The 24,512-nt window shown below is 39.9% G+C and overlaps 1 protein-coding gene across 1 annotated transcript in view; it reads right to left on the reverse strand.

Annotated features, from left to right (window-relative positions):
* The window catches only part of LOC129113352 (disco-interacting protein 2 homolog C-like), a 165,466-nt gene that overhangs the window by 46,882 nt on the left and 94,072 nt on the right, over window positions 1-24,512 (reverse strand). The window contains 7 exon segments of the mRNA XM_054625592.1: window positions 1,722-1,919; window positions 2,537-2,656; window positions 4,244-4,390; window positions 11,614-11,961; window positions 15,497-15,622; window positions 19,431-19,541; window positions 23,900-23,971. Coding sequence (XP_054481567.1) covers window positions 1,722-1,919; window positions 2,537-2,656; window positions 4,244-4,390; window positions 11,614-11,961; window positions 15,497-15,622; window positions 19,431-19,541; window positions 23,900-23,971 — 1,122 coding nt within the window.

The following is a 24,512-nucleotide window of genomic DNA, read 5'->3' on the forward strand; positions in this document are numbered from 1 at the left end:
TATTCTTTTATTTTTCTTCTATTTTTTTTGCTGCAAATCAGCACACAAACAACTTGAATCTCCAGCTTATTCCGAATATACATTTTTAGAATAAAGAACTCCAAACTTGTGTGTTGTCTTGCTGTTTCTCTTATTTCCTTTTCTCGCGAGTATTTTGACTTAATCTGGGCACCAGTTAGACTCATCAGGGATCCCTTCTAGTAAAGTGTGTTGTAATATTCAACTGCCTTTGCAGAGGTTATAAACTAGCTGCAGTTCATTCAAGTAAAAAAATGTCAAAACATTGTTTTCAAAAGGGTCAAAAATGAGTCCAGAGATTCAACAAACACTTAATTCAGGACAAAGAGCTTCTTAAATCAATGTCCATATTATTGTAGCAAAAACTTCGATAAATACAAGTAAATTACTAAATAAAATAAGAAGTTTCAGCACTAAACTTTTCAAAGTAACACCCGTCTGACCTCCACAGACTGTCCTGTAAATCACTGAGGATATATTCCAAAAAAAAGAAGTATTCATTTATTCTAATAATCTGGGCATTTGGGATGAAAACAAAAAAGGACACACTTCCCCTCCTTCTGCAACAGAGCAGCTTTCTTGAAAGCGTCTTTCTTCACACTTTGCTAATGTGCTTAGCGCTCTGTCTGGCTGCCATTAGTGGAATTATGTTCACACAGCGGGTGTTAAACATTGTTTGGTGCTTCAGTTAATCAGCTTGTGAGAGCCACCGCATGCGCCGGAGAAAAACAATTCGGAGAAAGGCCCTTCTCTATTTATATAACACTATGATGATTGATTTGAGGTCATGTTGGTGCTCAGATATTTATGTTTACGTGTGAAAGAACTCATTGTTCATGATGTATAAACTTCAACCGCAACAGATCTTTTATTACTGGCTCATAAAATGTTGGTTACAGAGCACAATGAGCAGATTGTTTGTGTATAATATATATATTCCAAACTGGTATCCAAACTCAGTATCGCACTGGCATTAGTATTGAAAAATGTCTTAAATTTGGCATTATGTAGAATGATCAGTCAGGGAGTTTACAAATTTAAACTAGAATTCTTGATCTGTGGTTGTTTGCCTCCAACCAACCAGTCTCACACATCACAGTCACATCACAGTCACATCACAGTCTCATCAGTCTCATCACAGTCACACAGTCATCACTTTTCTAATTTTATCCTCTGAGACATTTGTGTGAAATTGTCAGAATTAGCAAACAGATTCATGAGTCATGGGCCAAAAATGTATTGTAGTTGTAGTTGAAGGAATAAATTCATTCAATGCATTAATAAGCTATCGGTCTCATCACAGTCACACATCACAGTCTCATCATCTCCCTCTACAGATATCGCATTCACAAGAATCGACCGAGACGTCAAACGGACAACCCAAAAACATAATGGGGTCCACAGCTATCGCTGCCACGGAGGCATAAAAAACATGTTTTCAGAGGTCACAGTGACCTTGAGTCCAGGTGGATGTTTGTGCCAAATTTGAAGAAATTCCTTCAAGGTGTTCCTGAGATATCGAATTCATGAATATGGGACGGATTGACGAAAAACAAAGTCAACTGTGAAGTTAACAACGACTCACTTATTTCACAAAAAAGCCCAAAGCTTAAGAAGACAAATTAGGACATTTTATAACAATTGAGCTAAAAAGTCTCGTCTTCTATCCCATAAAAAGCGTGACCCCCCAAGTCTTTAATTACCGTAGGTGAGCACGTAGAGCGGCTTGCCGTTGGTGTCCATGGTGGTGAGGCAGGGGGCCTTCGGAGAGATGGTGCCCCACCTCTGCAGGGCCGCCTCCAGAGACGGGGGCCAGTTGGTCACCACGCCCAGCTGCTCGCCCCGAGAGGCCACCATCTGGGCGCCCTCCGCCTTGGGCTGGTTGGGGTCCGGCTGCTGGACTGGAGGAGGAGGACGAGAGTAATAGAGTTTGTTCAAATGTGGAGATGATGCTTGAAATACCATTTTAATACAGACCCTTTTTCATCAAATTGACGACCACTGGAAGGAACCAAGCTGTTAATCAAGCAAAATGTGATGTTGGAAGCATTTTTGTATCACTGTGAACCAAACTATGTCCATTCAGAATTTGCTATTCAGACTTAAATTAAGATAAAATAATCCTTTATCAGTCCCACAGCGGAGAAATTTGCTTGACTTCTGGGATTTTGACGCTCAGTTTCTGTCTTTATCAACGAAGACATTAGAGAATGAAGCACCAACAAGCTTGATTGGATTATTGTCCAGCTTTTAAACTGTTTAAAATACATTTTGATGCCAAAACTTTTACTTTGGACAGGTGATTTTAACTAGTAACATAGTATTTCAAAACTTTATTATTGCTGAATACTTCTTACACTTCTGCCAACAGCCTAACAATGAATAATCAACCTCTAAACAAAATTAAGTTATTTAGTTTGACACAAAATATGAACACAAAAGAACAATAACTTGTATTTTAAGGCCCATTAGACCCAGCTTAAAATACTTTTCAAAATAAAGGGTGTAAAGTTAATACCTTCCAGAAGTTCCTCGAAGTCGTCGACAAAAAACTCCCTCAGCGGCGGCCGTTTTGGTCTCTTCAGAGTGTTGACGAGTTGCTGTATTTTGGCTGAAACTCTGCTGCTGACTGGAACACCTGCAGAGGGCAAACACACAAACACACATTAACATATATCCTGGATTAAACTCCTAATTGTGCTCTCACAGGTGCACGTGTTGAAGTCAACGGAAGTTTAAAATCTACATATAAGTGGCACTCGAGTGAGCAATCATCTGAACATGACACACTGTGATGGCAGAGACGTTTAAAACGGCATGAGAGATGAGGAACAAATTGCTCTTTCATTACAGCTGATTTTAAACCCAACTGTGAGTGTGGAGCTTTAGGACGGAGAGGTGAGATGGAGGTTTAAGTGGTGAGATCTGGGGGAAGATAGATGTTTTGGCAGACTTGCTTGGGGCCAAACTGGGTGAGCCAAAGACATAACTGAGCGTGTGCAAAACGGCCATGAAGAAGGTTCTACTGAAAGATCCTGGTTGGTAACAGTCAAGAGTTTAAAGTCAAAATGTGTGCTGGACTGGACTGTTTCATACTCAATACAAAATGAGTTATAAGTAAATACTGAACTGAAACATTTCCAACATTCTTGGACATTTCTCTGCCTCGTTTCGCAATACCATAATGCAAATTTTGATCCCCTCACATCTGCAATGATTTAAGTTGCAACATAGCCCCACCTCTAAAAACCTAAACGCATTTTAATGTCACATATTCTGCAAAGGCTGTCGGGACAAATGGAGCAGAAATCAGAAGGGGAATAGCATTAAATAAATGTATAAATGTTCTTAAATTGTGAAGAAATTAAAAATGTAAAGTGTCTTGTTGTCCTGCAGGTGACTACATCAAAAACAAACTGTCAAAAAAAGACAAAGGTGCAACTTTTGAAAGAGAAATATAAGGTAACATAAAGTAGATGATAGTCAAGACTCTTCTGTATTTGACAACATTATTGTTAATCTGTTCATCTTATTAAAAATAAAGTGCAATTTACCGGCAGAATAGAGTGTGAATTTGATTAAACGTTGATTTTTAGGTAGTGAAACGCTTCCAAACAAAGCATAAGTTGTGCAAAAAAAATCCCCAAATACAAATCTCTGAACACAAAAAAAGGCACTAGAGCCATTGTGAGAAACATAATAGGAAGATGATGGAATCCTCTCCGTGTTTTGAGAGAGAGCCTCAGTGTTGCTGCGTCTCTTTCAGACGATTGAGCTTCCATCTGTAAACTCTGGAAAATACCTCGGACTGATTTTGAGACTCCAGTTTTTGGGATAATAAGCTTTAATATAGACCTTTAGAGCACCAAAGGCCATGTGTTGTTTTTTGTTTTATTGGTTATTGAATGACTTCAGGTTGATGATATGAAATCTTCCCAACAACTGCTATTTACAGACTTAAATCTTCTCCTTTTTAAAGCAAACTGCTGCCTCTTTGGATTTGTGCATTGCTAACATTTGTATTTGTCACCCAAAAAAATAATCAAATTTTGTGTTAATCCAATAAAATCAGGCCCATGCTATATAGATTAAAACATAAATATGTAAATTTCCCCATCATTAAATAAGATAGTTTAGGTTTAAAGGCATGACAAAGGTCATTCTGGAAGATGACGCATAAGTATTTGTCTTCTTTTTGTAATTGTTATAAAAACTTGCGACTCACCGTCTCCGGTCTCCATCAGCTCGGCGTTTCCGTACTTGGGCGTCTGCCTCTGGGCCGCGGTGCCGGCGCCGGGGGCTCTCTCCACCTGGATCCCGTCGGTGGTGTTGTTGGTGTAGCCGGTGACATCTGGAGGGGCCGAGTGGTTCTCTGGGATGTGAGAAAATGGAGGGGGGGGGGGGATAATAAGACATCATGAATTATATTGGAGCACGGAATAATATTAACAATAAATGAGCTCACTTGTGCCAAAAATTGCAGTTGTAAACACTTACATAATTAACTATTTCCTTCTGAAAAAATGTCATTTGGTAGAAACCGTTTAAGCAGAGTGACTTTAAGTATCAGCTGAAGTTGAAGCACTAAAAGTAGTTGAAGTGTCAGTTGAACTGTAATTGCTGAAACCAATTGAGGTGTTTTTTGAAGTTTAAGTAGTGAAAGAAGTTGAGGTTTCAGTTGAACTGTACGTTGAATAAATGGAGTGCAAGTGGTGTGAGCAGTTGAAGTGTCAGTTGAAATGTCAGTTGAAGTATCAGTGAAAGAGTAAGCGCTGAAAGAAGTTTATGTTTCAGTTGAAATGTCAGTTGAAGTGCGAGTAATGAAGGGAGTTGAAGTGTCAGGTGCAGTGTAAGCACCAAAAAACGTTGAGGGGGCGTTGGAATGTAAATTTGCATGAAAATGCTGAAATCAGTGGAAGTTGAAGTGTCAGTTGAAGCGTGTTGAAGTGTCAGTTGAATAAAACACTTGTTGAAGTGTCAGTTGAAGCGTAGGTGCAGTAAACAGTTGAGATGTCAGTTAAAGTGTCAAATAAATGTAATGGTTGTAGGCAGTTGAAGTGTTTAAGTGTCTATCGAAGTTTACAAGATGAAAACAGTTGAAGTGCCGAAACATTATGCGCCTCGGCTAGTCTTCAGCGTTACTCTGCTTGTTGGGAAAGTTTACGAAAAACTCTTCAGCAAACTGAGAGATTGTGATTATTAATGAAAGAACGTAAACTGGCGGTTATCTTATGCTCGGTAACTTCAAAACTGATGATTATTCCTATTAAATCTAACGTTTAAATTGAAACTCATGATATTTGTGTGACGTTTGTGTCCAAGAAAGTGTGCGAGAAATGAACAAATATAACTTGGTGCAACTAAAGTGACTTAAGTTAGCAGCTAAAATGAAAGTTTAACCCTCTAGATATAGTTATTGGTTCTCAGACTTGTAAATAATGAATGCTTCTCTCTAATGGACATATCTATCAAAGTATTTATAAACTGCTAAATTGAAACATGCAGCTTAAACACACTGCGACGAGTTAGCATGAGGATATTAAAACCCTTCCTGCAAAGAAACTTTCAAGAAATAATGTTTGGGTCTTGGTGATCTGACACACTTCACACAGAAAATTCACCAGAACCACAACTCACAATCTACCCACAACCACATGCTGTGACACCTTCCTTTCTCTGAAGAAAATAAAAAAAAGACTCCATTTCCATCAACACCGACACCATAACATCCGTTATTTCAGTCGTATTTTGTGCTACATGCAGATTGTGTTTCGGCCTGTCTGCGTCGCCTGATGTTTCAAAGCTCTCAACATGCCTTCACATTTTCACATTTTTACCTCCTTCAAGAGGCTCGGCTGCTGTTCGACAAACATCAAACGGTGTTTACTGTTTTGCCCGGGGGGAATCTGCACTTTGAGTGTTGGGAGCATGAAATGATGCAGCCAGAAAAGATGTCTGTTGAATATGAAAATCCAGACTGAGTTATCCATCAGTTCAAATCATGAGCATGTAAAGATTGATCTTATATTCACGTGTTGCAGGATTGCAAGATTCTCTCTAGTCCACCGTGGACGAGTTTTGCCAATAAAGGCTTTGGACATTTGAGAAACTCTTTCTAATAATAATAATTAAGCCTTTATTAGTCCCACAATGGGGAAATTACAATTCTCTGCATTTAGCCCATCCCGGAGGAGCAGTGGGCTGCTAAGAAGCGCCCGGGGAACTGCAGCTTAATTGATCCCTGGAGGTCAGAGGTCATGTTCAGATGTAGAACAACAACCACAGAGCTAATGTAGGATTGAAAATGTCTTCAATTGGAAAATGTGAGGATTTATTTAAGAGTATACAAGAAGTGGAGGTAGTCAACGCGATGTCACCAGTTGGTTGGTGAACCGTGGTTTTGTAGCCTCAAGTTTGGCATTTTGGCCGTCGCCATCTTGGTTTTTTTGGAACTCAGAAGTGACCGTATTTGGACGAGTGGGTGGAGCTGTGGAGGAGCGAGGCCAGACGGGGGCCAGGTACAATTAGCAGCTCATGTTAGCGCAAGCTTGCTAGCAAAGTACATTCACGTTAACTGTGATATTAATTGGGAAGGCTAGTTTGTTATTTACTTGCCAGACACCTGATTGTGTTATTGGGAGGTTTTCTTTCCACTTGTCTAAAAGAAGAAATGTTACGGAAGCAGAATTGACCGGTGCACGTTATTTTAAAGGGGTATGCCCTCCTAATTTACACTTAAAAATAAGACTTTTGAGCCAAATTCACTGCTTTAAATATCATTTACTAGACTTAAACTAGTGATTTTGCCACTTTTGAAAATACCCAACCTAATCTAACTTGGTGTCTAAGTTCTGTGGCTTCATATTCTCCTGTTGTACTGTTTGACATCTGCATATTTTTGTCCATATAGCTCTATGACTTAGCCTACTTTTTATGCCAAATACAAACAGATGTTTTGGTGAAAGTTTGTTCTCCTCTATTCATGTCATTTCTCGTCCATCCATTCATGCCAATAACGCTGACTAATATTGAACTGAATATGATTTAGAAAGGCTGAGAAAGACTCAGAAAAAGTGGAGGGGTGAAGAAACAAGCGGAGAGAGAGCGAGAGCGAGAGAGAGAGCGAGAAATGATTTCCAGCAAAGCATTGAGCCAAAGCCAGCGAGACCAAACAGAATACTTTATGAAGACATGGACTGCATATCAATACTGCAGCACACGGACCAGGCATGCTAATTACTGAAGCACGCTGTACGTTCCGCCTCTGCAACATCTGGGCTGTCTGTTTGAGCCGCAGCAAACTAGACAGGTTGTTTATCTGTCTGAGTGTGTGTGTGTGTGTGTGTGTGTGTGTGTGTGTGTGTGTGTGTGTGTGTGTGTGTGCGTGACATGCACAAGTATCCAGTGACCTCATCTGAATGCATTTATGATGATGTGTGACGGTGAGGAATATCAGCTCTGGCTGAGGAGGAGGAGGAGGAGGATGATGAATGCCTCCTTCGCTGCTGGAATACCAATCAGGCCGAGGGAGGCTGATTCAGGGGCACCGCTACCCCCCCCATGGGTCAAGGAGGGTTTAAAGTTGGCTTGATGCTAGAAATGTCTCTATCATCAGCCATAACTCTTGTTGAAAAGTTTCTGCAGATAAGTGAGTCCGCCAATCACGACAAGCATGGAAACAGTGTCGGTGTAATCTGCAGGAAGATGTCTGGTGTTTCAGTAGAACTGAAGTTAGTAGTGACGTTGTTTAAGCACAACCAAACGTTAAAACGCTTAAATCCCTTTCACATATGCAACCCTGAAGTTACCTGGAGGAAGTAATGTCTGAAACATTTGGACCCAGCCTGCAACCTCCAGTTCTGCCGAGTAAAGCCAATGCTAAAGTTCCTTAAAGCTGCATTCTCTCTCCTGTCCACCAGGGGGCGACTCCTCTGGTTGTATAGAAGTCTATGAGAAAATGACTCTACTTCTCTCTTGATTTATTCCCTCAGTAAACATTGTAAACATGAGTTTATGGTCTCAATCTCTAGTTTCAAGTCTTCTTCAATACAGCATGATGTTCATTTAGTAAATGATGCTCCATTTAGAGTCAAACGGACCCTTTCGCATGCCAAATATGGTAACTTCTGTTCATTGGTTTAACATGGCGATGGCCTTAATCCAAGATGGCGACGGTAATATAGCCGAACATCAGTCCACAAACCAATGGGTGACGTCATGATGACTACGTCCACTTCTTATGTACAGTCTATGGTTGGACTGGAGGAAGTGGGAGTGTTGATGACGTTTCTATCACGTGACTGGTGAAAACAAATACCCCAGGGTGAAGAAAAACATGGCAACCTTCGCATGGAGTTCTTGATCAGAGCATTACAGTCACCATAAATACCTGGACTCTTTTTATGTCTGAATATGAAAAGCACTTTGGATTGCCTTGTTGTTGAAAGAGCCGCACAAATAAACGTTCCTTGAATAAACTATAAATCATTCCATCAAACTGCACTTCGAGAGAAAGAAGGATTTATAAAAACTACAACAAGTCAAGACAGCACGGTGGATTCTGCATCTCATTCCTGATGTCCCTGCAGCAGAAAAACCTCCCTCACGAGACACCTGATGATCCGTAGTATGAACTGTTACTCCTCAGAGACCACTGATAGATCTACAGCCCCCACAGGGAGGCGGAGCTGCACTGCAATACTGCAGCCTCAATTAGGTTGAGTATGGGAACGCTGTTAATGGATTCAGGGTGGATATATATATATATATATATATATATTTATTTTTGTTCCAACAGTGATGAATGGAATCGCTTTGTATTCTCAAGCAAATCTCGGAGCCACTTCAGTAAATGAGAGAGTCTTTCAGCTGCTGCCCTTTTTTCACCCGCTGAGAGTTGACCGATGGAGTCTGCAGGTTGTTTTTTTACCCGTCGTGCACACTTTCATTCCACTCTTTAAAAAGTCTGGCTGTTAATTTGGACATTTCTTTGCTTGGATGCAGTGTTTGTGATTCCATGTAGCAGCTTTTTAAGAACATGGCATTAAATGAAACAAAACCAAAAAATAAAGACCAGGCAGGCCAACAGCCTACATTCCTCCACCATCTGCTTTCTGCTTGAGATGAAAAGCCGTTGTGAAAGCAGACCGCCTCTGGCTGAGCAAAGAACTTAAAAAAAAACATGCTGCACGATTAGTCAAATCAATAAAACAACACCAAACAGAGCAACCTTGAAACGAGTGAAGACTCATTCATACAGCCTCCTCTCTTTTAAAGCATTGTTGATTCTCCTCAGCAACAATTTGCATTCTTAAAAGGTGAAACCAGCTTTTTCATTTGAATCCTGACAAAAACACTTCCACGCATCTACAACCACGCTCAATGCTAGCGAGGTTAGCATCGATGTAACGAGGAACAAGAGGGGAGGGGGACCTTGAAATAGGGGAGTGAAGTCGTGTGGCGTTCAGGAACCTCACTTTTACAGCGTCGGGGTCTTTACCACAGCGTTTCATATCCTTTAAAGAAACTCCAGTCCTGTTAAACTGGTCACTATTGAATCAAGTTGTTCTGATACAGAAACCAGTATCAGAAATGTCTCATAAAACCTAAAATGTAGGAAATTCTTAGTTGACTAACACTTATCGATAAGTTGATTGAATCGACAGATCTGTAAATCAGAGTTCCTCCACAAAGAATCACACAAAAACAACACTTTAAATCACCAGACATGTGCTCATAAGTTTGTTTGCCATTCAGCATAAAAAAGACTTAAAAAAAGACTATTCAACTAAAGAAATCTTAGTCAGCCAAGAACAAAACTACTGATTAATCGACTAAGAAGAGGCAGTTACAATTATATTGCTTCTCATGTAAGAGAATCAATAACTAAATTAGATTACCTGTTCTCCAGGAATGCGCCTAAAATGTTTCATAACACACAATACATTACATGTTCTGTGTTTATGCTTGTTTTTATGTCAAAGTGTCTCTTGAAAAAGACCATTTTACGGGACTTTTATGTGATACAACAGCTAAAAATAACAAAGCAAAGTAAAAGTTCTGCTGTGAAGATTAAATAATATAATATACTATAACTACTATATACTATGCAAAAACACAATCTTTAATGGGAGGTTTGAAGTAAATCAATCATTTATACACCATGGGGCGATGTAGACTTTGTATTTCTTCTCAAGAAAGAAACTTGGGATTAGAAATACTTTTCAAAAGAGTGCCACATGTCTCTAAAGGTTTTCAATAATCACACAGTAACCGCAGCAGCACAAACAAGCACTTAGAGCTGTTATCTGAAACAAAAGAGGCAGCAGGAGATTCAAACACAGAGCGCTCCGTTGAACCTAAACTCAGAACAACCACATCGTCCTCAACGACGCCGTTAAAAGGGATGAAAGGAGCGATGGCAGATCAGGAGAAGTTATCTGCTCCAAAAGCAGGCCGAGCTGTTCAGATACGAGCCGAATGAGGAACGAGGCTGCACGGAAAACACTCACACACTCACACACACACACACACACACACACACACACACACACACACACACACACACACACACACACACACACACACTAACACACTAACACACTAACACTGCCATGGCCCTGACGAGGAAATGAGAAGCAGAGCTGTAACTCACACGTGTGCACGACAAAAGGATTCCCTCTGTGAAGATGAAAACCACTCACTGAAGCTTTACGCCGGTTGAATAAAATGTGCAACATCAATGTTGTGATGTAATGGAAATCTGTAACTGAAGCTCTGTGAATCACAATATGAACTTAAACCCAAAGAGGACTATCGACAGAATCAGTTCATCCAGTTTGTGAACGACATCGACATCAGGCTTAAATGTTTCTGTCTTTCCAGATGCTCACTGTGAACGATCAGGTAATAACAGGGTTATAAAGTAAGTGTGTTTCAATCCTACTGGTTTTATTATTATTTAAAGTTTACATGTGAAAAAAACAAAAAAGAAAGGTGCTTGATGCTTGTTCTCTTGGGTTGTTTTAGCTTCGATTTAGGCTTTTAGGAGTTTTTAGCATTCAGTTGGTTTATGTGGTTATGTTTATGTTTATGTTTATGTTTCTTTTCTTTGCTAAAGGAGGATGTATGCTACTAAAGGTGTTTGTATTTGACGAAGGGATTCGTACTTCAATTATTTGGAGTTTGCAAAGGACGCGTGACGTTTGGTAAGAATGTCTCTGGGCTTTAATAAGAAAGTGTTTTGCAAAATATGTTCTTAATTTGCCAAAATAATCTGTATTTTTTTAAAAAAAAGAGTCTTGATATTTGATAAAAGAGTTTATATTTTGTTAAAAGATTATTTTATATTATTTTTGGTATAAGTGTAGCATTTGGAGTTTTAAAAGTCAGTTTCTTTATAAAAGACTCTGTATTTTTTTTAATTAATCTGTATTTTTGCCTAAATAATCTGCATTTTGCTTTAAGAGTCTGTATGTTTGGTAGAAGAATCTGTATTTTGATAATTGAATCTTTATTAATTGAAATATTAGGATGGTGGTGTCAGGATTAGGAACACACCAGACTGTTACGTGTCACTCCGTCTCTTCCTCTCACCTGTCTTGCGGTGGTGGTGGTGGTGGTGATGGTGGTGGTGGTGCCGGGCGTGGTGGTGGGCGGAGATGTGGACGTGTTGGGCGAGGACGTCGGCCAGCCTGCCGCCGGCCGCCCCGCTGCCCCCGCTGCGTGTGGAGGAGGAGGAGGAGGAGGCCGTGGAGGAGGTGGTGGTGTTGGTGGAGGAGGTGCCGTGGATGGCCCGGTTTATCCAGCGCTCCATGCTGATGCTCCCCTCCCGGCTGGACGAGGTGCCTCCTCCGCCGCCTCCCCCGTCCTCTTCCTCGCCATTTCCTCCCTCCTCCTCGTCGCCGTCGCCCTGACCTTCGCCCTCCGAGCCTGAGGAGGTGTCTGAGGAGGGAAACAGGTAAAAGATTTAAAAGAGAAGACTAAAAGAGTTAACAAATCCATAGAAAAATAATATAAATCTGGTTTAATCCACTCCTAAATATAATCTGATATATTTAGAGACTTAAATAAATATATTGTCTATGTATGACACAGTCTTTTGTCTGTTTGGAGTCGCCACAGGGGGAAATGGAGTAAAAAGTTTGTTTTTGAAGTGTGTGTGTGTGTGTGTGTCTGTGTGCAAATGTTTTGCATGTGACTTCCATAATGCCTACAGCATTATGAGACTGATAGTGGTGATATGAATAACAACAGGGGCTGACCCAGTTCTCACACACACACACACACACACACAGGTGTGTGTGTGTGTGTGTGTGTGTGTGTGTGTGTGGCAGACACACAGTAAACAAATACAACAATCACCCCAAACACAAAAAGAACCAGATCATTTTTGTCAAGAGACCAAATCAGAGTTTAAAGCAGAGTAAATATCAGACTGACATTCATCAGGTGGAAATAAAAATAATGAGGTTATATTGTTGTTTTTGGGAAAATGAGAACACAATTTAATTTGTTTTTAACTGGTTTTGATTGAAAACCCTGTCAAGGGGCGTTTGACAACAGAAGTTTTTTGTATAACATTACTTAGTCCCTCAGTTATGTCAAACGTTAAGCCTTGTTTTGAATCCATTTAAATGGGTGAGTTGTATAAAAATTCACTCCTTGTACAGTTGTCATGAACGTGTATTGTACCAAACAAGTTTATTTCAGCTGTAAAGTTGGACATTTTACCATCGAGATCTATGGAGATTGACTCACTTTTGGAGCCTCAAGTGGCCGTTTGAGGAACTGCAGTTTGTGGCACGTTGGTTTTTATTTCTCTGCACCCTAGGGTGAAGACTGGTATGGCATCTTCAAATGAGTCAGCTTTTTGTATTTACTCTCTATAAAGTGTATATAAATGTGTAAATGGCTCAAACATTTACATTTTCTCCACAGTGGTTTTGGAGTTGGGCTCAAAACACAGTTAACCTACACTCGATAGTGAGCCTGAACGCATCCTGTGTAGACATAAACTGAGGACTGAAGCTGCTCTGATTATGTGCTGCTTATTTAGCAACGGTGCCAAAGTGTTGACAATAATCTGTCAGGTATATGTGGATGAATTTGACTCCCAAAGCTTTATTTCATACAAATCTCTATTTATTAAATAACTATAAAAGAAACCACCAAAATGAAAACAACCCTCCTTTTCTTTAGAACTTCAAACCAAACTTATTTTGAAAAAGTACATTTTTAAATCAAAGACTGTCTACTTGTTTGGCCACGTTCATTTCAAAAAGGTAACATATCTTGCTCTGCAAACTGAATTTTGCGGTCTGACGCGTTAACTACCCATGGTGCTTTGCTGACATGCTTGATTGGCAAATCTGTGCCTCGTTATCAGAATGACACAAACATGTTGACGGAAAATAAGATGCTGCCGGGCGACCTGAGGGAGGTCATGACATAAACACAAACATGCAAAGCATCTTTTCATTAAACCGAAAAATATATTTATTGAGATATTGAGAAAAATGCAGCAGTCAAAAGCTAATTAAAAGCACGTCAGAGTCCTCCTTCGCTTGTCATCTCTGCACCATACGACGAGCTGCTCGGCAACACAGCGACTCCACCGTCCTCGAATGAACCTCGGTGGCAGACAGACAACCGAGTGTGTGTGTGTGTGTGTGTGTGTGTGTGTGTGTGTGTGTGTGTGTGTGTGTGTGTGTGTGTGTGTGTGTGTGCTTTTACCGATCCCTCAGAGGAGATGTGCTTTCTAAATCTGCAGGATGGATTGTGTGTGTGTTTCGTGTGTGTCATGTGTGAGTGTGTGACTCCTCACAGCTTGTTTTCAAACCTCCCTTTATGTAAAATTTGCTGGTAGAAGATGGTAGAAATCATGTGTATATTGTGCATTAGTGTGTGTGTGTGTGTGTGTGTGTGTGTGTGTACACGCTTAAATGTGTCACGAGGGTTTGCACAGAGAGATCCGGTAACGTATTTAATATTTGGCTGCTGTGCTCTTCCTCCTGGATAACTCGGTGGAGCTCGACTCTGCAGCCAGAGGAATACCGGCCTCATTAACACCCTCGTTAAATGACACCAGCACCATAAAGTCATGGATGACTGCCGACCCCACCCGCCCCGGACAGATCTGTCCTCGCACGCTACAGGGATGGAATCAACGGTGGTGGAAGACGTAATCAGAGGCTTAACTTTGGTAAAAGTGTGTCACTAAAAAAGTCAGTTTTCACTTGTTGCCGACCAGACTCATGAGAAATCACTTTTAAAACCATAATCTGCTTAAAATGCCCAAATAGTGTAATAAAGTAGTTCCTCTTTTCTCGTGGTATTGACAGTGACAAGCGATGATGATCTGTTTCCAGTTGGCTGAAGAAGCAGAGCTCACGTCGACGTCTCAGAGAAAACAGTCTTTACAGTCAATGAATCCTCTGCTAACGTCACTGACACAAGCAGGACATCAATACTGAAGCAGCTTTTAGATGCTTAACATTCTGGGCTGCTCTCATACAGCGTTTGTAGCTATACATACAAAAATGAATGTGCTGTAATTCATAGATATCCCATATAATCAATTCATATGAAATCAACGTAATCATGAACCAGGAACCAGGAAGTAAAAAGACAGCGAAGAAGAGAGTGGAGGTGGATGGGTCGAACAAAACTGGTCTTTCCCCGAGGAGATTGTTGTTCATGCATCGTGGGAAACAAGAAGTCAACGTTGATTTATTTGTCACGTAACTTGAGTACTTAATTAACCACATGTTTAATATTCACTTTCTGTGTGGAAGTATTATCTTGACTAAAACAATCATTTAAAAAACAATCTGGATTAAAAAGTCTACATGAAGTTTTTTATAAGAGATACTGGCAACAGCAAAGGGGGATTTAAAACGACAACAAAGCTTCGAGTCTCGTCCACAGTGAAAGAAAACAGTGAAAGAAAATGTCTCTAGGAGTCAGAGAAAGACTAATACAACAAAAATGTTCCAATGTCCCAATGGATCCTCACAAACATTCCCAGGACGAATCCAGACGACTTTGTTTACCCTGACTGGAGCCAAAAACGGGTCAACATTTCCACTCGTCCCAACACTTCCGCTCCAACTGAACGCCTCTAAAACAAATTGCAAACGTGTCACGCTAACACTGTACATGCTAAATGTTGGAGTGCTTCCATCACCATGTGCTAAAGTTTCAAAATCCTTAAATGCTAACCATCACATTGGCAATATAAGCACCCAGCTTCAGCTCTTTTTTCCCGTGTGTTTGATGAACGTTGCATTAAAATGGCTAAAGCTTTAAGAATTGTTGAGTATTCTGGCTTAATACTCATTTAACAAATTCAGAAGCTATGGATAGAAATCAGGCATAACATTATATATAGCATGTGATACAAAAAAGTCATTTTTTTGAAAAGCATGACTGATCATTTCTCCTGTGTTTGTTGCAGAGATGAAAGCTGTTGTTGTACCTGGTGGTGTGTAGGCGTCCATTGAGGTCTGGACCACCAGCGACCGCCGCTTCGAAGGCATCGGCACCGCCATCTTCCTCTCTTTGTTTTTGGCCAGGGCCGCCTGCACCGCCTCTGTGTGCACATCTGGAAACACACAAAACAGCAGATAAGCTTTTAATGTTTTTAGAACAAGTTTCTCTGGCGGCCATGGATTCCCCTTGATTTCTGTGCAGTGAGAAAATGATGTTGTTGATGCTTAAAACTCATTAAAAATCCACCATGGTTGCATTGGATTTAATCAGCTGTTATTGCTGCTGTATAATGCAGTGTGAAATTAACTGTACCAGAGTGTAAACTGTAGTAAAACCAGAGGCTGGGAAATACACATTTGAAAATTACAGGTGAGCATTAATGTTTTGTATTCCTGATATTTAGTTCATGGTTAAAACACAAATGTGTTAAAATGGACAAAAATGTATCATAATGTTTGCTCCAAAACCACCGATGTCTGTATTTTTCTAACCATCACTGGTGGAAAATAACAAATTACTCAAGTTCTGTACGGAGTATCATTTTGAGGTACTTTCCTTTTTAATGTCATGCTACATCATAATTCTACTCCACAACATCTCAGAGGCAAATATTAGAATTTTCACTGCACTACATTTATCAGAGAGCTCTAGTTTGATTTAAAAATAAAAAATCACGACACATTTGTAACAAACAATAGATTAAAACAGATTAAAACTGTGTCTTGTTGGAGTTCCTCATCAGGTTTAAGTTGGAGTGATTCATCCTCTAAACGTATATGATGGTTCCAATTGCAATAACGTTTCAAGGCAAAAATAAGAGCTAAAATCCAATTCCTTTAAAAGAAAGACTTGAGAATAGTAAAAAATGATACAAATAAATATGGATTGGGCATCAGAACATTGTTTGTTCTTCTTTCCTCTCCCAATAACCATCTCCAGACCCCTCAGATTTATCTGGTGATCCTTTCGAGGGGCCCAAACCTTCGGTTGGGAACCACTAGACTAAACTACAAGAACTGTATCGCAAAAACAATCTCCACCTGAGCAGCAGTAACAAGTTGCTTACACATTGATTTTAATCAATCTAATAATGTCCTATATATCAATTTTAAGTACATTAAACTGACAATACTTCTATACTTTTACTTCACTAGATCTTTTACTTGTAATACTTTTTACTGAAAGTTTACTGTTACGCACCTATCATCTAGCCACACTCCTCATATGTGTAACGTACTTGGCAATACACAGTTTCTGATTCTCTAAGTCTGATTTCACATTGTTGTACTTTTACTAAAGTAAATGGTCTCAGTGTTAACTATAAACATGGCCATGTTGACCCAACAGCTAAGGCAAGAAGTAGATCTTTAAATAATGTGTCCTCCAGTGTAAACATTGAGGAAAGGTGTTAAATAATAGAGAAATCAGTCCAAAGCAATAAAGCAAAAAAACATAGCCGGTCTATCCGCTGTATTTGTATTTGTGCTGCAGTGTTCTCGTTAGAATGAGCGCCGTGTTCCAGTTCAACCACATTCAGTTTACGTACACAAACATTCCCAGCTCTGACGGCGGCTCCCATGAGGCCTTGTGGTCTCTGACTGTATTAAGTTCAGGGAGCCTCGGCGAAGAAGACGTTTTTTAAATGAGTGTTTCTAAGAGCGAGATAAAGCGTTGTGATGGAGCCACAGCTGGATTAGTGTGAACGCTGTCAGAGGGCAGACACATGGACCTGATAACGACATAAGTAAGACATTTGTCAGGATGAATGGGGCTCACACATGCACGTTTGTTTGGCTTGTGTGTGTGCTGATGTCGGGGCGCGGAGGTCATTTAAATCTCAAGTGCACGTTTATTGTCTTGTGGTTGACTGAGTGTGAAAGCGAGTGTGTGTGCGGCGTCTTTAAGGTGCTCGCACAGCTTTTCCATTTCAATGTAATGGGTTAAAAAGGTTTTTAGGGGATTTATTTTCTGTCAGAATAAACTCAAACAAACTCTCCGGCAGCATGTGGGAGTAGAATAACAAAGTAAACCTGGTTTCCCCCACTGATCCAGGACCTTTTCTTATTGGACTTTGTGGATTGCTAACCCCCCAAAATGTCACCACAGCAAATTCCTACGGATTAATTTCGAATGAGATGCCACTGAAACTAATTTAAAATCCTCAGTTAATCCTTTATTAATCTTAACAGGACACCATAAGGAACAAAACCAAACAATGCGTGTTGCAAGAGCTGTAACTGATTTGTCAAGAGCTTCTTTTTTTGGGGCATAAATCTGTGCCAAACACTGGATTGTCTGCAGCCCATTCTGCAGAGAAAGACTGGAGAATATCAAACAGGCCATTGTGTCTTGATCAGGATGACGAATGCAAATGGCTTTTCTGATGATTGTATTTGGAAAAAAAAATGGAACCAATAATCGAATTTTCTTATTAAGCAGTAAAAAATTCTGGTTTGGATACAGCTCTACTCAAGATTGTTTGTTTATGTTAAAATCAACAACTATTAGCTGATATATCTTTATCAGATAACCCGCAATTCTCAATGTAAGTATCGGCCTTGACAACCCAGTATCGGTCTATACTGAGGACATTCTCAAGAATAATAAACCTGGCAAAACCAACAACTTTTCCTCGACTAATAACATGAATTAGAACCAAAAAACTGATGCAGTATTATGTTTCACTTCATTCTATTCCTTTTCTTTCAACCTCTTCCACATTGTTCGGTTTCTCAACAAAAGTTAAGCAGAGCTGCTGTTTGCCAAAAAAAATGACATTAACTAGTTGCACAATATTCTTACAACATATTACAGATTTTATATTTCTTCTGTCCTATTTAGCACAAGGCGCTTTGTTTAAAGGTTGTGATCCGTGAAGGGAGGGTTTGGACATAAAATAGAAGCAGCAGTGGTCGATATATTCTGACTTTTAGTCACTAGTATAGAGTCTTTTTCAAACATGCACTGCAACCCTTTAACTTTTCTAGACATTATCTGGAGGAGCTGCATGTGAGAAAGAAAATGTCTGAAGCATTTGTACCGGATATTAACCAGACTTAACTCTGCCAGCTCCTTAAAGTCTTTGTTATGTCCAATTTAATAAATGATGGTCCAATTTAGAGTCAAATAGACCATAAAGCAGGGATGCTTTAGGGCGGGGCTATCTTGTGATGACAGGTCGCTACCAGAGACGTATACAGCGTCTCTACGTCACTCCTCCTCAGTCCAAAAATGGTCACTTCTGTCCACTGGTTGCAAAAAGCCAAGATGGCGACAGCCAAATCGGCAAATTCGAGGCTTCAAAAACGCAAGTCGTAAAAACCAATGGATGACGTAACGACGACTACATCCACTTCTTATATACAGTCTGTGGTAAGAAAGCAGTCTCCTGTTGTGTTCTGCATGTGTGAAAGTGGACAACGTCTGGAGTTCATATGAGAAGACGGCTTGGGTCAAGCTCCAAGGCACTGGATCCTACATTTCCCATAATGCAACTTTGTAGCGACCCTCCCCTGCCCAGTGAAGTCTTACCACAACCATTGGAGACAATTGATCAGATTCTGATGTGTAAAAGTGGTGGATATATTAAGAATTAAGATGCGATAGTAATATGGACTCGTTTTCCTTATTGATATGCAAAGTTATGCAGATAACTCTATATACTATATTACAATCACATCTTCGCTTTATTGGAAAGAAGTAAAATTAAAAAAATGTCACCAGGTCCTGCTTAAGTTATCACACATGACCCACTATGCTAATGAGGTGATTAACAAAGCTAATTAACTAATTTCTATGGAAAACGTTGAACATTAAAACGCTGATGATATCAACTCTGTGTCCTCTATGCGTCTATGTTAGTAAAGAGTTGATAGAAAGACAAAGAACAGATCTACAGACATGAAGACAAAATGTCCCACCTGATCGGTAACGTTCATCTCTGGAGCCAGAAGACCGCCGGCGGTGGTACCGGGAGGACGAGGACGGGGTGACCGGGGCTCTCCTCTCCTGGCCCATGGACGGGTCCATTCCTGGAATGGAAAGGATCAGGTTTAATTTAAAGCCTTTATATGTTTCCATTCTGAAATGAATAATCCTAAAAACTTAGGTATATTTCTTGTGTACTCTTTCTTTTTGTTCACACATTTTTGCTTATTTTTGTAGGCAAATCATTGATCCATGACAAAAGAATTTGGAGGCTGAGACCTTCAAATACAGGTTAGTTATTGCAGTTTGGCGGCTGATTTGTTCCTTTAACGACACAGTAAGAAGCTCAAACAGCAGAGGACGTGACTCACAGCTCACAGACGCAATTAAGCTGCTTTCAAATCCTTTAGCTGCCCCATTGACGCAATTTTCTTAAAAATTCACAAACACACAGACGTTTCACACACATCTTTAGATTCAGTGTGACGAACACTCCTCTGGGATATAATTACCTCAAATCACCATCGCAATCAAAAGCTATTATTAAAGAAAGAACTTCTTATAACAACAGAACTTGGCTGAGAATCATCGCGTTTTAAAATTTTTTCAGCATCAATGATAGTTGTCTGAACATACAATACAATACATAATTCTGCATACTTTAAATGTTGCTAGTTTGCCAAAATGTAAACATAAATTGTAAGGTTGGAAGAGGGGGGTGTTATCACAATTTTGTGTGAGGTGGGCTCACAGCGTCAGACTTTGATAACCCTTGACCTTAAAAAAATAAATCAAACATCCTAACTCAGCAAGTAAAAACCAGCCAGAAAACACAGAGTCGTGTGTTCATGACTTTGAGGGACATACAAAGACTTATATTCGTTTCCAGGAGACTTACCCCAACCTTAAACCAAGTCTAAAATGTAACGATTTAAGTTGTGGGGGCGTGCATTTGGCGAGTCCCCGCAATGCGACTGTGTACCTAGATTGATGTCCCCACAAGGCATGTAAAACACACTTACACACACTGTCTAGGAAATCACACTTCATTCAATAAATTTGCTTCCTTCAATAAAATTCAGTTTGTATTGGAAACAAGTGCAGTTATTTCACCACAATGCTTTTTTTTTTACCGAGACAGTTAGACAGTATTTTATATGATTTTTTTATATACTATATATCATTCATTTTTTGGGCAGAGTCACACACGAAGACCGCACAGACTGTTCAACAACACAAAATGAGATCTTGAAGATCTACAAATAAACACAGTTGATAGAATATAAAGAAAAACGCAGTTGATTGCAAAACTACAAACATATTAAGGATTTTAGACGCCATGTGAGATGCAGACACTGAGGTAGATATATACACCCGTATGCCACACACACACACACACACACACACACACACACACACACACACACACACACACACACACACACACACACACACACACACACACACACACACACACACACACACACACACACACACACACACACACACACACACACAGAGTAAAAAAACAACCTCCCTACACACCAATCAATACGTCTGATGATAATAACCACCCTGTTACCAACAGCTACGACCGCTCCGGAGCTGCTGATCTATGAGCATCCATCTCAGCGTCACACTTCCGCCCTCGTCCGTCTTCATTAGAGCTCTCAGAGCATCGCTGCTGCTCGGGAGGGAAGCTAAAAGTTGATTAGCCGACCATATAACGACTACCAGCCAGCGCTGCAATAAACGACAGATCTGGGAAATACCTTCGCTGTATCCTCTGGGGAGTCTGGGTGGATGGATGGATGGATTTCCCCCCATCCTGACTCGTTCTACTTCCTCTTTAAAAATGTCTTTGTCCCTCTTGTTTCTTCTCATCTTGACCTATTTTGCCTGCAGATTGTTCTTTGTTTGTCCATTTATAAATCAGTCAGAGGAAAAATAAAGAATATTGACAATTTTAGTGATTTCAATGGCAGTTTAACAACTCTTAGATGGACTGCATTTAAATTTGGTTGAGATATTCAAAGCCCCCGAGGATAACTTCTCTTGAATTTGGTGATCCTTTGACTTTTCCTGTGCTGGCACCAGATAGTCAAAGTTTTGAAGTACCTGTGAAATATCTCTACATATACTAAATGGATTGGTGCTTAATTTAGTACAGATATTCATGGTCCCCGGAGGATGAATCCTACTGACTTTGGTGATTCTTTGACTTTTCTTTGCTGCCACAGGGATGGTCAAAGTAAAACTACAAAAATATGGAGTCTGTCATCAGAAATCCTTCTAGTTAGGAGCATCAGCCAAAACACTGAGTTTATACTGAGTAAGTATATCAAGAACGTGTTAACTAACAGTAAGTTCACATGATCTATGTTTCTATAAATGGAAGTACACTTCTTCTTTAATGTATGTTTTAAAACTCCTAGATGTGACATGGATGACTTTTTGTATACAGCCACTGTTGGGAAAATACAATTAGTTAGCTGTCATTCAGTAAATAAATAATCCATCCGACATCATGTTAATTCCCCGGTTATTCCCAATCCAACTGATGCTCCTTACAACAAACACTCCAGTCACACACAGTGAATCCTTAAAGGAAAATCAATGCAGGCCTCTCATTCATTCCCTTTCCGTCAGCCACTACAGGAAGAAAGACACTAAATCCAATAAAGAGCAGAGACGGATGAAGTGGACAACCTCGAGCACCTCAAACACCCGACTGTAAAAAGTAACACCAAACACCCGCCGAGTGTAGTTCCCACATGTTTTACTATGTTTAAATACACTAAAAACACTCTTACTCCGTACCAAAGACCTGCTCTAGCACGGAAAAGAATACTAAGGAATATTGGCAGTTATTGCCAAGTAGAAAAAATAACAAATAAGGGGATAACAACACTATAAAAGTACAAAAATTAACAATAACTAGATTACTATACTACAATTGAAATAATGTATTAAAATGAATTAAAAAATAATTTTTTTGGGCTGATATTGAAAGGACGGCGTTCTGGATCTCATGATATCAAAGTCCCCTCTGAGTAAACTGAACCTAATCTATAATGTGAAAACCGTGTTAATCTGGGTAACCGTGGGAAATCCACCGACTTTGAAATCTGTAAACGCTTTAATCAAACCATATTAGCCCAACTGTGTAGAGTGCAGAGCAGATTACCAGCTGAAATACATCACCGGGGAAGTGTGTGTGTGTGTGTGTGTGTGTGTGTGTGTGTGTGTGTGTGTGTGTGTGTGTGTGTGTGTGTGTGTGTGTGTGTGTGTGTGTGTGTGTGTGTGTGTCATCCGGTTCCCCCCATAGCGAACTAGGGACGACCCCCACTGGGCCTGGATGTGAATACCACACATTTTCCCCATCCCACACCCTTCATTCCTTCCCATAATGCACTTCCTGATATCCCCCCCCCCCCCACCCACACACACACACACACACACAGACACACAAACACACACACATATTCCTGTAATAGCTTTGGCAGTGCCAGTGTGTCTGCTGGTCTCCAGTGACGCTCCAGTCCCGTCCTTCAGAGGCGTCTTCCTGCCAAATGGACTTTTAGATCCTTTGAGGTCGGACTCAATAACATCCATCTGTGTTGCGTTACCCCAAAAACAACTCAACTGGTGAGGATTTATTAAATGTATCAAGACCAGAATCAAAACACATATCCAATATGAAGGTCCTTCAGAAGAAACCCTCTAATGGACAAATACCAAAACAACTCAATAAATAAATGGGTTTTCTGGTCTGCAGGGTCCAAAAAACAAAACAAATACTGGCTGCTTTCTGAGAATAATCCAAAATCTTACATGATTTGTTTTGAATTTTCTGCAAAAACATCCTCATAACATGGACAAAGTATCCAGAGGATTTTCCAATTTTGAAGGTTTAAAAGGAAAGAAAAAGGAAAGTCCATCACAAAAAGATTTCACACCAAATTGTTTCTGTTTGTATCAGAGGATGGTACATGCTTACATAGGAACATGTCATAATCTAGTTTACTGGAAGAAAATCTGATTGGTTTTTGAAATAATATACGAAGAAATAATCATTTTTGGGCCATTTTCTTGCATATATTGTTCCATAAATCACAATATGAATATATATATTACAATATAAAAGTGACTGTACTCATATGTACTGTACTTATATATGGATTGTGTTGCTCTTTTCCACAATGCAGTACAATTTCTACTATTGTATTGTTTGTATTATTTTTATTATTCCAGGTTTGCCTAAAAAACAACATCAGCCGATGAAAACTATAGCCTTTTTAGCTAACTACTTAAAAAGTCCATTTACTTTTGTTGAATGTTGATTGATGCACATTGTTCCTTTTCAAATATAAAACAAGGTTAGGTTATGTATTTGAGAAAAAAAGCTGACATTTACAATAGAAGGCGCTGCATTGAAGAGGTGAAGGAGAGCCGGTGTTACCTGGAGCTTGAGGGAAGAAGGCTCCAATCAGCTTGGATCTCTTCTTCTCATAGCCCTTCTGTGTGATATCACCTGCCAGAGAAAAACACAGAGAGAAAGACATTTACTTTGCATACTATTTAAATAAAGTAGTACCTACTGGTAATACTGGAGCCCACAAAAAGTCCCTGCATAGAATAAAGCATGTCCATTGTTACGAATGCAAGATGTTGCACCAGGGTTCTTCTAACCTTTCAGGGCTTTGTTTAAAAGACAACAACGCTAGAAAACCCAACATCTAAGGCTCAAACATATGTACAAATATGCACAAAAGATGAAAAAACGGAAAGAGATGACGGAGAAACGACAAGGCTGAAAATATATACATAATACTTTGATATATATATATCAATGTATGTTGTATATATTCCACAAACATCTGCAATCTAAGAGCTGAAAACACAAAACAGTCAGAGGGGAAGCTGATCACATTATGCTTCGTCATTCTCTCCACTCAACCAGGACCAGATGGTGCAGTTTGCATGTGTGTGTGCATGTGTGTGTGCATACATTTGGACCTCAAAGTACTGCAGATGCACTTAATTCACGGTGCGACTAACCGCCTAAAAACCTG

This window comes from Anoplopoma fimbria, chromosome 3, assembly GCF_027596085.1.
Source record: "Anoplopoma fimbria isolate UVic2021 breed Golden Eagle Sablefish chromosome 3, Afim_UVic_2022, whole genome shotgun sequence".
NCBI classification, from domain to species: Eukaryota; Metazoa; Chordata; class Actinopteri; order Perciformes; family Anoplopomatidae; genus Anoplopoma; species Anoplopoma fimbria.